At 32.4% G+C, this 20,562-nt stretch overlaps 2 protein-coding genes across 7 annotated transcripts in view; one reads left to right on the plus strand and one right to left on the minus strand.

Annotated features, from left to right (window-relative positions):
* Positions 1-1,028: 1,028 nt before the first annotated feature.
* Positions 1,029-2,966, plus strand: LOC115445083 (MRN complex-interacting protein). Of its 6 annotated transcripts, none has more exons than XM_037444796.1 (3): positions 1,030-1,112; positions 1,531-1,672; positions 1,960-2,966. In XM_037444796.1, the coding sequence occupies exons 2-3, from the start codon at positions 1,622-1,624 to the stop codon at positions 2,914-2,916; spliced, it is 1,008 nt and encodes a 335-aa protein (XP_037300693.1). In that variant the 5' UTR covers positions 1,030-1,112; positions 1,531-1,621; the 3' UTR covers positions 2,917-2,966. The 6 variants fall into 6 exon arrangements, with proteins under 6 accessions (XP_037300696.1, XP_037300693.1, XP_037300691.1 ...); XM_037444794.1 differs by having other exon boundaries at positions 1,031-1,222; XM_037444795.1 differs by having other exon boundaries at positions 1,047-1,218.
* An 873-nt stretch (positions 2,967-3,839) lies between these two features.
* Positions 3,840-20,562, minus strand: part of LOC115445084 (extracellular sulfatase SULF-1 homolog) — a 111,793-nt gene continuing 95,070 nt past the window's right edge. Inside the window, exons 6-17 of the mRNA XM_037444476.1 lie at positions 10,348-10,486; positions 9,827-10,014; positions 9,367-9,531; positions 8,792-8,972; positions 8,183-8,354; positions 7,948-8,099; positions 5,993-7,449; positions 5,791-5,905; positions 5,495-5,714; positions 5,292-5,423; positions 4,843-4,921; positions 3,840-4,764 (exon numbers count right to left, since the gene is read on the minus strand). Coding sequence (XP_037300373.1) covers positions 4,683-4,764; positions 4,843-4,921; positions 5,292-5,423; positions 5,495-5,714; positions 5,791-5,905; positions 5,993-7,449; positions 7,948-8,099; positions 8,183-8,354; positions 8,792-8,972; positions 9,367-9,531; positions 9,827-10,014; positions 10,348-10,486 — 3,082 coding nt within the window. The 3' untranslated portion in view covers positions 3,840-4,682. The remainder of the gene's footprint in view (positions 4,765-4,842; positions 4,922-5,291; positions 5,424-5,494; positions 5,715-5,790; positions 5,906-5,992; positions 7,450-7,947; positions 8,100-8,182; positions 8,355-8,791; positions 8,973-9,366; positions 9,532-9,826; positions 10,015-10,347; positions 10,487-20,562) is intronic.

A 20,562-nucleotide genomic window follows, 5' to 3' on the forward strand; every position in this document is an offset into this window, starting at 1 on the left:
CCACAAAAAAATCTATAGTCTCTGCCTACCCCTATGGGATAAAGGCGTGATACTATGTATGTATGTATGTATGCCACAAAAAAGCGCCTGATTAACTTTGCCTCCTTGGATCAGGCACTAGTTTTTGAAATGCATGATACTTACTCACATTTATAGTGATGTCGGCAACTTATGACTACTTATATAAAATATACGAACATCGCAAGCTCTTGCCGCCAACTTGCTTACAGGGTACAACCGCGCTGAATATGCAGGGTGTACATTAAACTTACTTTTGACGACATTGAGGACGATTTGATTTCCCCGCCACAAAAATGTTTACAATCTCTTATAATATTACATTTTTTTTTAAACATATTATGTTACAGAATTACCCCTGATTGCCAGGAATAGTTTAGTTTAAGTAATGGCTATTTTATTAATGAATATTTAATAAAAAGTTTTATAAAATTCAATATTTTGCAGATTCTATTTTTGAACGAATATTTTCTAGTGTCAACTGTCAAGTGTCAATGATACCAAATAAGTAATTGGGTTGCCCAATTACGTAATTAGATACAAAAATAGTAAAATAATGCACCAATGCATTTATATTCTAATGCATAATCGTATACTTTGTATTGTGTAATATTGTAATAATCCTAAAAGTTCATATGATATTATGTTAAAGTTAGTTTGTATATAAATTTATAGGTTTGTTCGAAAAAAATGCGTATAACGCAGAATTAATTTGCATAAAATTTTGTATATTACAAATTTACCACATTAACTTTATTGTAGAATACTTTTTCCCGGAAAATATACACCTTATAATTAAATTACATACATTTCTGAGAAAGCTTTTTCACACAGCCTGTGAAGCGACGACGACACGTGCATATCTGGTTGAATGTATACAAAAAATAATATTGAAATGAATAAGGGAATGTGTAAAATGAAAAAACATCAATTCCAATATAATTATTAAGGAATGATTATGATCTTCCATTGCGTTTGAGAGTTAATTCTGGATAAATTTATTGACAACCGGCAACCCTAACAAGTAACAAGGTAGAAGATTGTCATTTGTCACTGACAGAAGACGGTAATTGGAATTTGAAAACAGAATATGAGTAAGCTAAATGCAATCTAAATTTTCATTTATATCAGAGATAATATATATAAACAATATACCTGGGTAATTTACTACTTACCAGGCACCCTTGAACAGAGGGACAAGTAGGTAATCAGTAATTATTAATATACTTACTACTTAACCCGATACGTGATTATTTTGCAAAACCTTTATAGTTTGATATGCATTCGATAACAATAAATTCCTAGGAATTAAGGGAAATCCGGGACAATATAATTTTTTTTAAATACTGTAACTGGTAAATTAACTACTTACCGTTATTATTTTAATTATAGATGCCTATCGTTTATTCGTACCTATATGTATAATAAATTTATTTATGGGTCGGTTGATAATTTGACTACTGGCAATGGATTGTAGTTCTTATAATTTTACTGTCTAAACTTTTTTTTTAGGTTGATAATTACTATCCAAAGGAAAAAGAAAATAATGCCTATTGTTTCTTAATGCCTAATTATATAAAATAACTCAAGGTTTGATCACATTATGCCACAAGTTTTCCAAGTGTTACGATGTTACAAATGCTTTGCATTTCAAGTAAGAACTTTGAAAGTGTTTTTTTTTTAATTTTATTTATACTGTTGACTAATAATTCTCTACTATTATAATATGAGAATACTAATAGTCTTCAATGTACTATGGAGTATGAACACTGTCACTGGATAAACTTTTATATTTTTTTTATGCTTACAAGTTTGTATATCCATTCTTGATAGATTTAGTTTACCTAAAATAAGTCTATATTATAAATACATATTGTCACACACATAGATATGATAACACTGTACAGTAAACTACTTTCATCTAACATTACTGATATACAGGTGCATCAAGTAAAGAAATCAAACAAATGGGAATGCAAACTATGTGGTGAGAAACAATCAATTAAAAGGCAATATGGAACAGGGTCAGGGAAAGATTGTAGAGTACATGTACAAAAACTTAATGAACTGAGGGGAGAAACAGCCATGCTAAACTTAAGCCATGTAGACAGTAGTGATAGTATAGAGAATACTGAAAATATAATGAACAACATTGAACAAGAAACCACAAGTAAGAGTAAATGGTCTAACTATATAGAAGATACTATTGCAACCAATACATCTCCAGTTGATGAAGTAAAGGAAACATTATTTGGAAAGGAAGTTGTGTTGGAAATATTCAAAAAACGCAAAAAGGAGTTTAGAAAAAATATGAGAAAAAAATTCATAGCATATAAGAAGAATTCATATCAACAAGCTTCTGATGAAGATGATGTCAGTAATCCTGTAGAAGTAACAGGCTTTCATGACACAACTCCACCGCAGAGAAAAACAATTAAGAAATTTGTGCCACCCACTACTCAATTAAAATTAAGATGGACAGAGTATAATGAGCCAGACTATTCTAAAAACCATACAGATAAAATTTCTAATTCAGAATTGTCCATTATAAATAATAAAAATGAACCAATTAGAGGTAACTTGTGTACCAATAATTATAATAAAACATACAACCATATTGAAACAGATAGAATAACTTTGAGTGTAAGTAACCAGAAAGTCATCAAAAAGGACGAAAATATGAATATGAATTTTCATACCAAATCAGTTGCTGAGACACACAAGCAGACCTCAAAATGGACTGAATTTATAGATAATACTGAATTTTCTCAAGATTTCTCAGAAAATGCTTCTCAAGATTTTGAATATTTTTCACAGAAAGATACTGCCACTGTAAAACAGACCAACTTGTTCTCATTGTGTGATGACAATGATCTTGATAGTGTTTTAGATATTTAGTACCACTACCTAAGTATTTGTTTGTAAATAAAGTGAATAATTCAACCCCATGTTTGAATAATTTATTTTATCCAGGTTTCAGTACCAAATTCTTTCAATGAAATAACAAATTATACCAGTTTAATAGAAAGAGCAGTACTTATCAGTCCCATGTTTGGTATTATAGTAAAACTTTGAATGTCCATATCACTTTATGCTGTAAGGTTGGTGCTACTCGCTTTGTAAAGCATGTTAGGCAAAGGAATTTTATGACCATCCTAACTTCAAGCATATCTGAGAATTTTGGATAAGATACATAGGTATTAATAGTTCATTTTTAACAATATATCTGAGAATTTTGAATAAGATACGTAGGTATTAATAGTTCATTTTTAGCAATATTGGAGTTCGCAATATTTTTATACAGATGAACGCAAAATCGAGCAGTAGCAAGTAATATTATTCCATACTCATAGTACTGGCTTGGATAGATAGTTACGTATCGTAGCTAGCACCATGAATATGGACGTACCTGATCTGGTATTTTTGGTATCACTTTCTGACATTTGATACAATCATGTTTTATATGAAGAATTACTACCTTTTAACTTAATAAGATTTGCAATTAGCGATCATACTCTACACTGACGTATTGTGTATCAAATATTTTGATAACGTCTGATACGTATGTATATACTTACGCAAGGAAATTGAAATCTGCGCGTAGGTAAGTAGATATATTTCTATGGTAGTTGTAATATAATTTTACTCCCCGAGGTTACGAAGGCTTTGTGGACTGAGGACGGCCGGATTCGTAACCGAAGTCCGTAAAACTAATTTAATTTCAACATATTAATCTACTTTAGTAGCAGGATACATTATGCGTAACTTTAGTTTTTTTTAAGTAATTATGCCTATCGGAATAGAGGAGTAATGAAACACAATTGAAAACTTTGAAAGAGTTTCTTATTACAATCAATACACATTATCATCACAATGGCAACAGCTTAATATCACTTTATTGAAGTCTACAAGATAAATAGAAAGTGTACTACATACATACTGATACACGTTCGTAGCATCTACATCAACCTTCGAGTATATTGATCGCTAAATAATATACTCAACGTTTATACAATATTTAGAATACCTATCCATTTAAAGCTAAAAGACCTACAGATTACAGATGACTATAGGAAAACATACTGCTCACTTAACATTAGGTACATAATTAAACGTACACAAAAACAACAAAGACAAGTTTGTATAGAGAAAAGTTCGGATTGTATTACCATTAAAAACTTGATCCGGTTTCTATGGCCTACTTATTTATCATATGAAAATTACATGCAATTAGTACGTATCCCTATAGGAAGCCCTACTACATTCGATGCATAGTTTTATATTTATCAGTCGATAAGTAAAATACCTATAACCGACCCTTCAAACGAATAACTAAAATTGAAATAGAAAGAGCCTACGCACGCCTTATGCTATTGTATCCGATCTGATTGAACAAATTATTTTCATAATCTTAAACGGCCAGTGTCGTAACAACAGCTAAACCACACTATGCATGCCTCGACACTTCGTCGCAGAATAAATAACTACTACCATCCCCCGCTGCTCTCATTTCCGCTCTCATGCTCGCAGCTGTAGAAAATTGTGAGCTTAACGCCATTTTCGCATGTAGCATTATTTATTTTTTCGGAGGGAACAATCTTAGAAAATTGCCAAACGCAATTTGAGCTTTTCTTCCAATGTTGTCCAAAATTTGATCTAATAATTTAATATGTCATCATGTGCCGCCTTCGATGTAGTTCCCTCGCCCTCGCGTAACGACGACCGTAGTTGTTCCATCGCCATGCCCTGAAATAAATATCAATTAGTGGCATATGTTGATAAAAGTGGCAAATATAAAAAAAAAATGCATGGTTACGTTTTTACCTTTCATTATATCCAACAGGTTCACCTCTGTATACATGATCATCTTCAAACCTTTTGTTAAAAGCTTCCTCACTGCTTCCTGCAATTAAATCAATAATAATATGTTAAATAATAATTTCTAAAACTAATAACATGTTATCCCACTCCTGGACACAGTCTATTCTCTTTTTATCTTGTTCCTTGATAGTGAATATAAGTAATATCAGGATCGTAGTAGGTTTATGTTTTCATTTTTGCTTTTTTTACTTCGAACTGCCCTAACCGCTAACTGCGCGTGAATAGTCAATGGCCAATCCAAATAACTCATCTGTAAGCATGTCAAGCAAATTTTATTCTGATTTTGCTATGAATCCGATGGTAGCAGTTAAGATCGTTGGCGAGTATCTGTCAAGTACATACATTAGTTATAATTATTCACCTACATGTTTATTTTAATTTGAAATGATTACCATGTATATTAGAATGTGAGAATCGCCGGCAAGATGGACCCCGGCAAGTAAGTAATTGTTGCAACTGATTGTGGAAATATTCCTTTTCCGTCGTCGTCAAATATTTCACCCGGTTTTGTGTTTCAAACGGATCTGCAGAAAATAAAGTTTTTAGTCTATTTTATCCATTTCCTCGTTATTATTATTATTATAAACAAACATACCAATGCGTAAATTGTAGTAAGTGACGAGTCCAGTAATAAATTCGCAGTACAGTAGATTGTGTGTGGCGTTTATCGTTCTTACACAATTATAAGTGTTGTTTGAAGTACTCATGCAGAAACAGAAAGGCCCAGCTGTCCAGAACGGCGCAGTGCGCCAGTGGTCATTATCATGACGATAACAATTCATACGCTCTGATTCACACAATTTTTCTAATTCAGCCTGTAAAAATGAATATTTTATAAGGACTGTGCGAGCTAGAAATTACAAAGCATATAGTAATATGCAACAAACATACCCTCTTCCGAGCTTTTCTCAGTTTCTTTTGTAGTAGCTGTGCTTTCCGTTTTCTTTGTTCCTCTCTGGCCCTCTGTGCAGCTTCTAAATAACTGTGTCCGGGGCCCCGCGACTTCCTATTAGTGCAAAAGCGAAATATAAGTTATAAAAACACTATCTTTTTTTTTTAATGCAATAAGAATTAAGTTTACAATAATAATTACCTATTTTCTTCACAGTAACAAACATGTTTGTCTTCGTTTTCAATAAACAATGGGTGAAGTCTTCTTTGGAATACATCAACTGGCTTATCAAAAACACCAATATTTTTAGATGAGCCTTTGTTCGGATTTCTTTGCTCATATTCAGATGCATCGAGCCTCGCAGGACCTAAATTTAAAGGACCAAGTGTGCTGTAATTATTCGTAGTCGGTTTCACCGTCGTAGTAGTCCTACTTTTTAACGTTTCCGTAGATTTTTCCATAAATGTATCAATAACAGAACTGTAATACCGAGCACTTTGCGAATAATATTTATCATTGTCAATTGTCTCATTCCTTTCTTCTCCTGGAATGCCGCTCATTTTCACACCGAATACTTCATTTTGTTTTGGTGTTTCAGTCGTCGTTGGAAGGGGTGCAGCTGGGGTAATTACACTTTCAAATGTACTTTTCTCTTCCTCTATGCTGTTTTGTTGGTAAAAATTGCTATCTGTAATTATTGTAGTAACCTGAGGCTTTGGTAATTCCGCATTGAACAAATTAACATCGTCGAGACCGGTGGTTTTGTTTAATTGATTAAATGTTACATTAGCCATTTTTGTTTCATTTTTTAGTTGCATATCAAAAACATCGTCTTTGGATTTTATAGCTACCGTAGGTATTATATATTCATTAGATTGTCTAATTTTCTTATCTATTGACGTACTATTTCTGTGTTTCGCTTTCAGTCTATGCAAGCGTGTTTTTCTGTAATGCTCTTTAGAGCTGTTATGATCATGGGTTATAGTTTTGTTATGAAGATGATTATTGACATAAGTGGGCTGCATCGTCTGCATTTCTGTCACTGGCTTGGTTATTTTCAAATGTCTTTTTATTTCTTTTAAATCCTCAAGTTTTGTACGCAATTGCCTTATTTGATCTTCTAAACTTAATCTATTAGTTTGCCAAGCTTTTAAGTCATTATAAATAACCTGTGAACAGTTAACAGTTCCATCTTTTTCTATTTTACACTCTAGTGATGATTCATTACTATTTACAAATGGATCAGTTTTATGTTTGTGCTTATTATGATTCCAATGTTGAGCACGTCGCTTTACTCTTTTATGATCTATAGTTTCTTTGGTTTTTTCATAAGCCTCAAGAAATGCTTCCGTTTCTTTGATAAGTTCGTCAATTTTTTCTTGGATGTTTTTGTTTTCCATTTCATTTACCGGTTCAGTTTTAAATCGTAAATGCCCAATACTAGGGTTCTCTTCTAGAATGCTATCTACTGTATTGGGTTCGTAAACATCATTGTCTATAGATCTTCGGCTTCTTGTTATGTTTAAGTCCTTAGCAGCGTCACTAGGTCGCCTAGCTATTGTCCCGTCAGTTTCTAAACGTGTGTAAACCAGCCCGCTAGGAGTGAAACACGCGCATTTCTTTGTACTCATCTTTGGTTGTGATAAATTAAATTCAGCCTGTAACAAAACAAAAATATTAAGTCATAAGAATTCATTTTATTGCATTAATTTTAATAAAAACTTGGAGATGTACCTGACATGCGTGACATTGCTTATTAGTTAAATACAATTAAGTAGAACAATTTTCTAAACAACTTTCTGTGTTATTAATATTTATATTTTTCATAAAACCTATTACTGCAATGTTAATAAAATGGTCACAGGTCCCTGGCCTGATTCAACGAAGATGTAAGTATGTATGTGAATTTTACGCGTTCTCAAAATTGATATCTGATCATACTTATATATTAGGGGAAATACTTAAATGTTGGTTAAAAAACGAAAAGGATGAAAAAAAATTACCTCTTTTTAAGCATATTGGGCGTACGGAGGAGTGGGAGACTCGCAAAAAATTTAGTGAATCTTATACAGGAGTGCAAAGAATAAAATTTATGTATAATATGTGGTACCAATATGACTACTGCATGACCACTAAGTATATAATCAATATCTAACCTCATATTTACACTTGTGCTTCCTCCATCTACCGTTAATTAGAACACATTTCCATTTTCTGCCAGCCGAGCAAGGTGCTCGTAATTCAGCTTTCGAACAATCAATAGCAAGGCGAGCTGTTTTTCCATCAAGTAAACTAGCATCAGCTGTTTCTGTAATTAACCATCTTTAAATGTTTAATAGTTCCTGTACATGCTGTTTGCGTTTAAACATTAATGTTTCAACTTTTACTTACGATCAAAGACCTTAGCGCCAGAAGGTGTTAAATAATTGGGCTGGTTATTAATTATTTCCTCGGCATCAAGTGCTTTCTCCAAGCTGGCTTCTAATATCGGATTGTGGCTTTCATTTGTTAGTAACGGTTCTGAAGACTTCTTAGTATCTACGTTATCTGACTCTGCACTTTCCTTAAATAATAATCAATTATTATTCACACGAGATTGGGAAGGTTGTTATCCTAAATATATAAACAACATTATTTTTTTAATACCCATTGCTAAAAAAGGCTAAACTTAGTTTCCGTTACAATATTATTAAGTTCTAAAGTATTTTCTGCCTGGGAATTTAAAATAGCAGACTAAGACCCCATTAAAATGACAAGCGTACACGCTCATATACAACTTTACGTAAATGGTGTGTATTTTGATCTGGCCGTGTAAATTCTAACTGTAGATTAGCGTACAAAATATATACCTACACATATAGGTATGTATTTTGTTAGTTACGTTAGCAAAACATGCGTTAACTACATAGTAGTATAATCTTACGTGTATAATTGAATAAGTAGGTACTTAAAGGCTAATAAGTATAGGGCTGTTCGATACACTTTTATCATTTTAATTACCTCTTCATCATCGTCGTCATCTAACGTCAAGAAGTCATCATCATCAGTGTCCTCTTCAAAGTCCGCACTCTCTGATGAAGACAACGGTAGGATTGTGGTCGGTCTGTACTCATTCATTTCTCGACTGTACTTGTTCTCCCTTGAACGATGGTTTAGACTTGGTATGTCACGACGCCCCGAGCTAGAATGTATTTTCTTAGTAAGATTATATTTATTATGTAATAAGCTTGTATTCTACGCAGTTAATGGCTGCAGCAGTTATATATGTAATGGATCTTTTATTTAACTTTATGCATTTATTAACTAGTGAATAGAATTACTATCTGAAGCTGGACATAATACATTTTAGCCCATCCTTATAGCTACACAAAGACATGAGGTTGGCTAGCTTTCCAGTCATAGAGACAATATTAATTTTAACCCAGGAGAAAGCAAAGTGTAAATTTTTTGTCGATCATTTCATATAACCTGATACCACCTGCTACACCAATGCATAAAAAGAATCTCTTCTATTACTTTCATATACATATATGATAGAGCTGATAAAGTGTATACTAGTTGTAACATAATTAAACCTTTCAACTAAGAAAGTGTCTGGCCAGTGTGCCGCGGCCTGGCGTCGCCGCCGTGGTTGCAGGAGAGGCAGCAACGATCTCCCGTCCATGTGAGCCGGCGGCTCCACCCCGCCCATGTCCAAGAATGTTGGGGCCAGATCGATGTTAAGAACTATATCATCTACACTGAAAAATAGAGCACAGTTATACTGGTATAGCGCTACGAATATATAGTAAGTATTATTTTTCCAAAACTTCCCAAACAAACGAAACTTTTCGTTAGCAAGTTGAAACATAATAACGATAATACATTAAAACAAAATATCACCAACCATAAATATACATCAAGTTTTTAACTCCTCTTTTATTGAAAAATAGGATTCAAATATGTATCGTTATAGATTAGTTAATTTTTAAATCTTACAAATCCTTTACGTAAATAATTATCTACTAAATTAATATTATATATTATATTACTTACACCGTCCCGGGCTCCACGCCAGGTCCACGCACCAAGAAAGGCACTCTAATATCGAACTCGAAAGGAAAACTCTTGCCTTTCACCAGCCCAAACTGTCCCAAGTGGTATCCATGATCGGACGTGTAAACTAAATACGTATTATCCAATTCTCCGAGAGCTTTTAACTCTTGATATACGCGTTCCACAGCCTAAAAGTAAAACAATATTAGAAATTCATATATTCTAGTACCTACTCTTTGTAGAACGAAAATTTACATTGGATGCTAAGAATATAAAAACCATTATAAATATGAATATCTACTGAATTATTCAATTTTCATAATCGGCTGTGTTATTATTATTATTACTGAATTATTTCATAGATATGCCTATATTTAAAGCGAATGAAATAAATCATGAAAGTGTTTCTATATCTACTTAATTTAATGCCCTTTGATGAAAGTGTTACCCTCGTGTATATATTTCAAATTCAATGGTCATTTTGCGAAGTTTTTTAGAAGAAAATTATAAATATTGATTACCATGTCAACGCTCTGCAACGTTTGAAGGCGTTTTGTCATCAAAAGGTCCGTGAATTGGCGATGTATTGGCTTCATCTTATCCGTAACACGTAGGATCCACTGCTTGTCTGGGTTTGGCGCCATATCATATGTAGGAGTGCTGTTAGAAAATAAAATAATATTAGTAAGTATCCAATATCACTTCCAAGATTTTGCACATACTTACCTACTACATCTACATATCTATGTAAGGTGCGTAGTAAGTAGACGAACCATCTTAATTAGTTCACATAATTTGGAAGGTGTTCCTGTCGTTTTTTCCTAAACAAAGGAAGGGAGACCCGTAATGCCGAATTTAAAAAAAAAATCAATATTAAATTTATTTCATCAAGACAGAATAGAGTTATTTATTGTTATGTATGTAACAATTATAGACAACGTTTACCGTCTATTAATACTTGATTACTATTGGGATTGGTTCAAAGTCCATCAATATTTGGTTATTCTATATCTACACCTATATCCGTAATATACATACAAAAACTATATGATTATCTACGGAGATACACTTTTGTCCTTTACTAACAAATACGTAATTCGCATATTACAGCTTATGTCAGAAAATTGTAGAAAATCAACCAAAAAATATTTAAAACAGAATAAAAGCATATGCCAACGCCGGCTATTTTGGAAAATGACCTAGCCGCATACGAAAAACATAACTTTATCTACACAGCTTTAAATCTGTTCAAGCGAGTTAGAAATATTGGATTCATAAAGAAAGTAAAATGTTATTTTTTTGCACGAATATTGACAGAGATATTCACGTTTTGAATTTATAGCATAGAGCTGACCATCAGGGACCACCCGCATTCACCCTGTTAGATCTGCGAAACAGGCGTGAGAAAATTTACCGACCATTTAAAATATGTTAGGCCTTACTAATAATTTTATACGGGAAGTTCCGGGAAACACGTAGATCTAAAATAATCTCTAAATGACTTCATTTATAATCAAAACGCTGACTTTTTATGTGTGACGTACTACTTCGAATTTATCTGATATTTTCTATATAGACACCTACGGGATGAAAATATGAGTAAAATTTTTATAAAACAAAGAAACAATTAATTGGGATATAAAGTTCTTTAAGAACATTTGATGCGCTTTTTTCATTATGACATTTAATTTTGTCTATAAAATGTAGTTTTAGGGAACAAAATCACCATTTCCCTAAAGGCTATTATTAATATGACGCTACTCAGTACTTTCCCTATAAAAGCTGATAGGAAATTGACACATGACAAGCGAGCTAATGCTTTGTTATCGGTAATAGAATCTATGAGACATGTAATGAGGCCGGTAAATTGCCAAGACTTACCCTTCGGCAAGCTATGACGCCGTATATTTACGTTTTTTTTCTGGAACAAGACTACTTATCATTACCGTTGATAACTTTGTTAAAATGGCAGATATAACGGCGCTTGTTCTTAATATGAAATACAAAAACCCTGAATTCGCTATAATTTAAATGAAATAATTTGCTATAAATACTCATTAGTAATAATAAAAGGTTACAAACGCGCCAGTCTTAATCATTAAGGCAAAATAAATTACGATTAAACTTCAATTCACAAATAAACGTGCTAATATACGACTCCTTGTGACAAAAGAAAAAATAATTTCCCAATGTAAGGAAATTAATGCAATAAATATATTTTTTAATTTGTGTCTGTCGGCAAAGCCTCGGGACAGGTTTCGCGTCGGCGACCACACAATAAGCCGATCGCTTGAATATTAAAGTCGCGATCAATCCGGGAACCGGAGTCGATCGCCCCGGTTACGGGCGCCGGCTTGTCGCAGGCAAAACCCGCCGCGAAATAAAACCACACAATGACGCGCGGGTGGAGTCAGGATTTTTTTCGGGGGACAAGATGCCTACGATAGCCTAGTCGATAGCCTATTTGGGTGTGGAACGGACTGCTGAGACGAATGTCCGCAGGTTCAAATCCCAAGGGCACACACCTCTGACTTTTCTAAAATCATGTGTGAATTTATCGTTCGCTTTAACGGTGAAGGAAAACATCGTGAGGAAACCTGCACATCTGAGAAGTTCTCTATGGGAATTTCGAAGGTGTGTGAAGTCTACCAATCCGCACTGGGCCAGCGTGGTGGACTAAGGCCTAATCCCTCTCAGTAGTAGAGGAGGCCCGTGCTCAGCAGTGGGCAAGTATATAATACAGGGCTGATATTATTATAAGATGCCTACGGTAAGGACGGATTACCTTGATGAATGGTGACTGCTCTATCGTTATGAAATGGTATTGTATTATATAAAAGGTATAAGTTGCTATACCAACGATGACTGAAACATGTTGTTAGAACGATCTGAAATCTTAGAAAACCCCAATGCGTCTTGATGTAAGTATAGTCACCATTTAGTTCTATAAAATTATTAACCCATTAAATTATTTACTATCACAGGAATCTTGTAGTGCTGGAATAAAGTGTCCAACGTGGTAAATTACATTTAACGTAATAGTTACATACATATTGAGTGCATGTCCAATCGAACCAGTTATTATTACACTCGTATAAATATGCAAATTGGAGTGTACAAAAATTATTAGCTCATTCTCATTAATTTTCATTAGTACCCAGTATGAAATCTTATTTTTAGCAAGTCTTAAAGACAAATTTAAAAATAGGTAGGTGTTTTGTTGTCATGACACCTATACCACTTTAACGGAACAAACCAATTGTTTCATTACAAAGGTGTAAGTACAAAATACATCCAGCGTTTCCATAATAGGTAGGTACCTACTAACAGAGACTGTAGTAACTAAATATGACGAATTATTGTTATCAGGCTCAAGACGGGAAACTGGTGTCCGATAACCGTTAACATTACGAAGAAATTTATATATAGCACAAAACACTAGGTATACTTATTTACTTTCTACTTGCCGGGCGGTCCGGCCCTGGACCGCATTATCCCATATGCTTAAGGCTAAAGACAAGCTCACATTTCCCTGCATACGTCCACGCAGTGATGAATAATAAAACATACGCGAGGATGTTTATTATCTTCATATCCATTAAAAGTGGAGGTGGACAGGTGCTTCGATTAGGATCACTCATTTCTCGCCGTTGCAGCGCTATCTCAATAAATTATAGGTTTCGATCGTGTCGCAATATGGAACACGTATTAGGAAGTAATTATGATATCAGTTGTTCGTGCTACATAGACACCGTGTTATAAGATTATTTATAGGAATTTAATCATGAATAGTAGAGCTGAATGCGTGTGGTATGAACTATTTTTGAGCTGTATATTCTTAAGTATTGGATTGCGGAACCTACATTAATTGTGTGTTATTTATTTGACGTTTTGTATGCCACCGTTTATTTTTGTTATAAGATATTAAGAAGGTATAGAATATACATTTCAGTTACGCCAAAAAATTAAAGGTAAGAAGACGTTTAGAGGTAAGAAGGTGTTTTACACTTATCAACGCATTAAAACATCGTTGGGTCAGTGTGGGAATACCATAAACAAATCAACTATATACATAATTTAGAAACCCTTTATAAAATCCAATATCATGACTTGTTGATATAAACATTAATTTCATTCATCATAATATCTATTTACATTATTGTAGACATTTCTTAGAAGACGTTTAATATAATTCTGTCAACGCGACGGTTAAGTCTATACGCGCATTTAAAAACACATGTCATTCTCTTCATGTCATGGTCTTATAACTCGCCCAATAACTGCGAGATTTCAAACCGCCGATAGGGTTGGCGGGTAAGCGATTTAATTGTTTATTACATTACATAATTTTATTAGACGGTATGGTACGCCATTTACAATTTCAAAACATAGCCCTATTTCAGGATATAGCTAAAACGGCCGATCGGGGTAAATAAACAAAATAACTATACGGGTGTTGTCGGATAGCTTTTTTATTCAGGATTATTATAGATTAGCAATACTTTTCCTATGTACTATTTAATCGCAAGTCACTATTTATTCGGTAAAATTACACACGACAGTAAACAGCCGTCGCGTTTTGCGATGTTTAATCCAATTTTACGAGCAGACAGAAGTGATAAGACTCATTTCGTTTCACCAAAAAGAAATTAAAACGCAATGATTCTACAAACACGCTGAATTGGAACATACCTACTGGTTAATTTGTGGAACATATTTATTTATATACTTATTTTCTATTACCTGCATATGATGCAGTAAATGCATATAAAATATTAAATAACAAGTAATTTTCCTAATTACATAAGTACTTAATAAAATCGAGAGAAAAAATTCAGGTAGAGAAACTTAATATATTTTAGATTACTTAATACCACTTTATCCCCGGTATTATAATATGCTAATATATATACACAACTAATATCGTGGTTATAGGAATCTATCTAGAATTGCTATGAATAATTCATAAATGTTTTACAGCAAATATTACTATTAATGTGTCTATATTTATTTATTATGATTTTTTTCCTATTATTTTAAAACTTGTTAAGGTATACTACTTTATTGAACCAAAAATAGATGAAGCTTATTATATGAACTCTCTCTCAGTTTAGTTTCCATTATTGTGGCGAATAGTTCGCACAAAGTTTACCATAAATTTCACTAAAAGTTCATGACAAGTGGAAATTAAATTTACCGCAAACGTAGAACTGTATTTAGCTAAGATAAATGTCTAAATTAAGTGGTTTTATTTAGTTTAGACAGAAGAAAATAATTAATAGGACAGTTTTCATTTGGTTAATTTAAGTAGTAAGAAGATTTTTTTAGTTTTAATTAATAAGAAAAAATCTAAATAGTATTTAAAGATAAAGATAAAGATATATTTATTTGCAAACATGGGTGAAACAGATGATCATACATTAAATTATTTAGAGCAACCATATTTAACCAGTAGTTGGTATGCAAAATTAAATTGTTGAATTTAAATACTATGTCACAATTATTACATAAAAAAAGAATAGAAAAATTAAAAACAAAAAATAGTAAAAAATGTCAAGTAACAGTGTGCTAATGGGTCAATATTTAAATTAAGATTTTAAAAGAAAATTATTATATTATGTCATTTTAGGTAATTATATAATATTATTTATGCTCCAGTAAGAACTCTGTTAAATTATAATACACCTTATCTACTAAAAAATTTCTTAACTGTTTCTTGAATATTGATATGTTCAAGTCTTTTAATGCCTTAGGCAGCTTATTATATATGACTGGTGCCATACAGACGACACTATTACTCGTCAAGGCGGTCTTAGCACTATGTAAGCGTAGTCTGCTATTGTCACGTCTATGCCTAGGAACAGTATCAGCTAGTCGTTTGAAACGGCCGGGGTTAGATTTCACAAATACAGCTATTTCTAATATATAAATACAAGGCAATGTCAATATTTTGTATTGTTTAAAATATGGCTTGCAACTGTCATTAACTTTTAATCGGAACATAGATCTTATGCATTGTTTTTGGGCTTTAAAGGCTATTTCTTTATTGGTAGAGTAACCCCAAAATATAACGCCGTATCGTAAATGAGATTCGACTATCCCATAGTAAGCGGTGAGAATTGCATCTGTATTAACTGTTGACGACAAAATATATAGAGCATATGCAGACTTACTTATTTTTACAGAGATTCTCTATATGTGCCTTCCAGCATAGTTTTTTATCAATTTCCAGTCCTAGAAATTTTGTGCTATCGACTCCTTCAATATTGTCATTATTGTAACGGATGTGTAAGTTATTATTATCTGGCATGCGTTGATTAAAATGTATGATTTTTGTTTTACTTAAATTAATTTTCAAGTTATTGTCTATCAACCACTTAATAACTGATATTAATGAATTGTTAATTTCATTTAAATATGTGTCTACATGTTTACATGGTATTGTCATAGTGCTATCGTCGGCAAAAAGAGTCAAGGGATAATCTATGGATTTAGGTAGATCATTAATATATAATATAAATAATAATGGGCCCAGAACGCTTCCCTGTGGTACTCCGTACATAACTTTACGTTCCAATGACCTGAATGTTTGTTCGGTTTTACTCTCAACGTTGATTCTGTTGATTTCAGTTATTTGTTTTCTATTATACAAATATTATTTAATGAGGCTATGTACATTACCCCTGATACCGTAAGCTTCTAATTTGTCTAAAAGAGTATCGTAGTGGACATAATCAAAAGCCTGAGTCATATCGCAAAATATAGCACAAACAGGTGTTCTTTTATCCATATTAATTATAATATTGTGTAAGAAGTCATATATTGCCATATTTATTGTTCTATGTTGTCTAAATCCTTTTGTTCGTCACACAGTATATTATTATGTTCTATATATTTATATAATTCTTTATAGATGTATTTTTCAAAAATTTTAGATATTACAGGAATAAGTGATATAGGTCTGTAATATTCTAATAACTCTCTATTTTCTTTCTTAAATAGTGGTTTTATTATAGATGTTTTTAAAGCATCAGGATATATTCCGGCACAAATACTAAGATTAATGATATGACTTATGTGGCCACATATCTCATTAGCCGTCGCTTTTATAATCTTTGTTGAGATACCGTCATAGCCTACGCTGTTAGTATTTTTTAATGTCATTATTATTTTAAATATATCATAAGGAGTACTAGGCGCCATGAAAATTGAATTTAGTTTAGTGTTTATTTTATAACTTTTGGCCCTATTCTTGACGCAAAGTTTTGGCTGGATTTTATCTACAAAATAATTATTAAATGCATTGGCTATTTTAACTAGATTTGTTATATATTCATTTCCTACCATGATTTTATTAATATGTTTAGGAATATTAATTTTCGTTTGATTTATTATTTGCCAAATAGATTTTGATTTATTGTTACATTGCCTTATTTTATAATTATTTTGAGCTTTTTTGGTCATGTTTATAATTTTTTTATATTGTTTAGAATATTTGGCAAAATTTGTTTTATTAAAATGGTTAGGTTTCATTCTTAGTTGCCATAATAGAGTTCTCTTTTTTTTGCTACATAATTTAACACCTCTGGATACCCATTTAGGTTTTAAAGTTAAGTCTTTCTTTATTCTAGTAGTAGGAAAACATAGGTCGTAAAATAAACAAAAGATATTAATAAAACAATTGTATGCTATATTAGGGTCGGCTGTATCATAAATTTCCATAAATGATAGGTTTTTTATGTAATCTTTAAACTTAGTTATATTTTCTTTATTGTAATCTCGCCTAGTTACATACCAGTGGTTAATAGAACATAAGTTTTGTACTGGATATTGAAGAAGTTGTGTTGTATGATCTGACAATGCAAACTCCAATACCTCAGTCCTACATTTTTTACCAAAATTATGCGCAAAATTGTCAATACATGTCAGACTGGCCATGCGTGTTGGTTGTTTTAAAGCTAGTTTCATGTTGAAATTTAAAAACAGACATTCTAATGCAATTGAGTTGTTATTTGATTTGAGCATATCAATATTAAAGTCTCCAGCTATAACAACTTTTTTACATTGGCTTTTAAATATTTCTCGAAGAAGAGTTTCAAGTGTATGAAAGCAAATGTTTAAATTATTAATATTAGGTATTCTATATATACAAACGATAATTATTCTGTAGTGGATAAGTTCAATAGCACAGCATTCAATAACGCCTGACTTTGACATTTTCGCAATATTTGTCATTTCTTTCCATTGAAGTCCGTTTTTTACAAGAATACAAGCTCCGCCTCTTTTCTTGTCCTTTCTACTATAACTTGCCGCTAATGAATAATTAGGCACATGTAATTGATTTTCATAGCCTTCTCTAATGAAATGCTCGGTAATGCATAAAATGTCTACATTTATTTCTTTTTCGTATAGCTCTTCTAAACACACCGTTAGTGCATCAGATTTTTTTATTAATCCGGCTATATTTTGGTGAAGTACAGTAAGATACTTATTCGAGAAAAAGCAAGGTATTTGTGTCTAATTTGGTCTTGCACGTGGATTCTGGTTCTTGTTGATTCGTATCACTACCGCTGTTTATAAATTCCCTGCAATCATTATTTGTTTTTATTTATAATCGGGCTTAGATTTTCAAAAATGTTTGTCATGCCATAATTGCTAAGGGCACCATTACTCTTTAAGAACATTATATAGTCACATGTTAAATTTAAGTTGGTGTCAAATAATGTGGCATATTCATGAGTACAGTTATCCAGATATAACAAGTTATTAAACATCTCCACTCTACAATTGAACACCATAGATCCATATTTATACGTAGGTACGCATAGTATTATATTTGTGTTTCGTATTTGTGATAGGGTTTCACGAATATTAATTGTCAGGTCATAATAGTTACTTGTTTGTCTAAAGTCTTCTTCCCCGATAAATATTATACAATAGTCATTCATAGTGTATTGTTTTAGTTTTAAGTCAACATCATTAATAAGTCGTCGTATACCGCAGTCAGGTGTCAAGTAGTGGCAGATTTGATAATTTGGAAATGTATTTTCGGCAATCTTTAAAATCTTATTTCGTTTATTAGTACTCAAAATGCATATCTTATATTTTTGTTTATCGTTTGCTAGGTTAGTGTTATTGTTTTCATTTAAACTCTGAGATGTTTCATCATGTACAATTGCATCCACGAAGTCCTTTTTTTTGGATTTATATTTTATACTATTAGTATTAGTATTGATTTGAGCTTTGTCTAGTGCTGGTTGTTTTTGCACTGACTTCGGTGAGTCGCGCAACTGTATTGGTTTTAGGCTCTTTTTAGGTGAATGTATGTCATTTGTCAGTTTTTTTGTTGCTTTAATAACCATGTCATGATTAATAGTAATATCTTTAATCGTTCTTCTAAGTTCTGTGTTTTCTATTGATAGACTGTTTATTTCTTCGTGTGCTGCGCTTAGCTCTGATTGTAATTTTTCTATTTGCTGCTTTAAATCGCGTGTTTCGTCGTTGTCATCATCGGATATGTTAGGTAAACTACTAGTAGTGCCATCTAGTGTGGAATTAGTTGAATCATTATCGTCTGTCAATGAAAATGTTCTTGGTCTCCGTAGAGTAATATTCTCGAAGCGATTCATTTTTAGATAGTCAAATGAATTTAATAACAACAGAAGTAAATTTTAAATTATTTCTTAAAAAAAATTATCTTCTCAGTGCCGCTTGGATTCGAACTCGCACTTAGGCTACACTAATTAACAATGTGATCAGCTTGCACCTTTGCGCTAACACGGTTGTTGCGTCTATATGCCAAATGACGGTACAGATAGACAATTTCCCTATTTAATAGTCAATTAATTGTTTTTGTCACAGTCCAAAGTCCGTTGAATTTGTGTAACGGTTACTATTTTAGTTATTTTTATCACAATTTGTTGCTTTTGTCTATTTTATTGTTTATAATTTACTATATACTAATGTTGTCTGTTTTGCAATCTATATTATTAAAGGTTTTTATCTTTTGTTTAGAATTAGCGATAACACTTCACTGCACTTTAAGTTTCACTTTTTTAAGTAAGGATGGTTCTGATTGTCTCACAAACGATAGATAGCAACTATTGGACACTAATTTACTACTTAGTCACACTAACTCGCTTCAGTAATGTTGTTTACAATTTTAATTCGCGTAATTATACAGAGTCGATGTTTGCATGGTTTGTGGCGCCATCTTTGCTCACGGATTCTTCATCGTGAGTCTTTTGGTGGGTTATTAAAATTACTCTGGACCCTAGAATTTTTTACCAAATAAAAGATCATATGTTAATTCAGAACATAGTTAATTTAAGTCCGAAATTACACGCAATCATGTCCAAATGAATATGCGTGATCGACTAAAACATCCAAACATTTTCATATCAACATAGCAATCTATAATATTAAAGCATCTATAATTTTACATACCACAGCAAGCATTTATTTTTTCCATATTGGTAAGCTATTCAAACAAAATTCTAAAGTGACGCTAACTGATTTTTCCATTCAAGTAGCAATATATCAGTTGACAAAAAACGTACCTATATATGTGAGTATATTACATAAATACCGTTGAATTACAAATAAACATACGACATTGTACATTTCACTGTCAGTAATGATGGAGATAAAGATTGCATCGTTTATTTGCATCGGTGAGCCTTTTATTCGCCGACAATTAACCCGCCCTGCGCCAGCGCATTATTTATGGAACCATC

The sequence above is a fragment of the Manduca sexta genome, chromosome 28 (assembly GCF_014839805.1).
Source record: "Manduca sexta isolate Smith_Timp_Sample1 chromosome 28, JHU_Msex_v1.0, whole genome shotgun sequence".
Lineage (NCBI taxonomy): Eukaryota > Metazoa > Arthropoda > Insecta > Lepidoptera > Sphingidae > Manduca > Manduca sexta.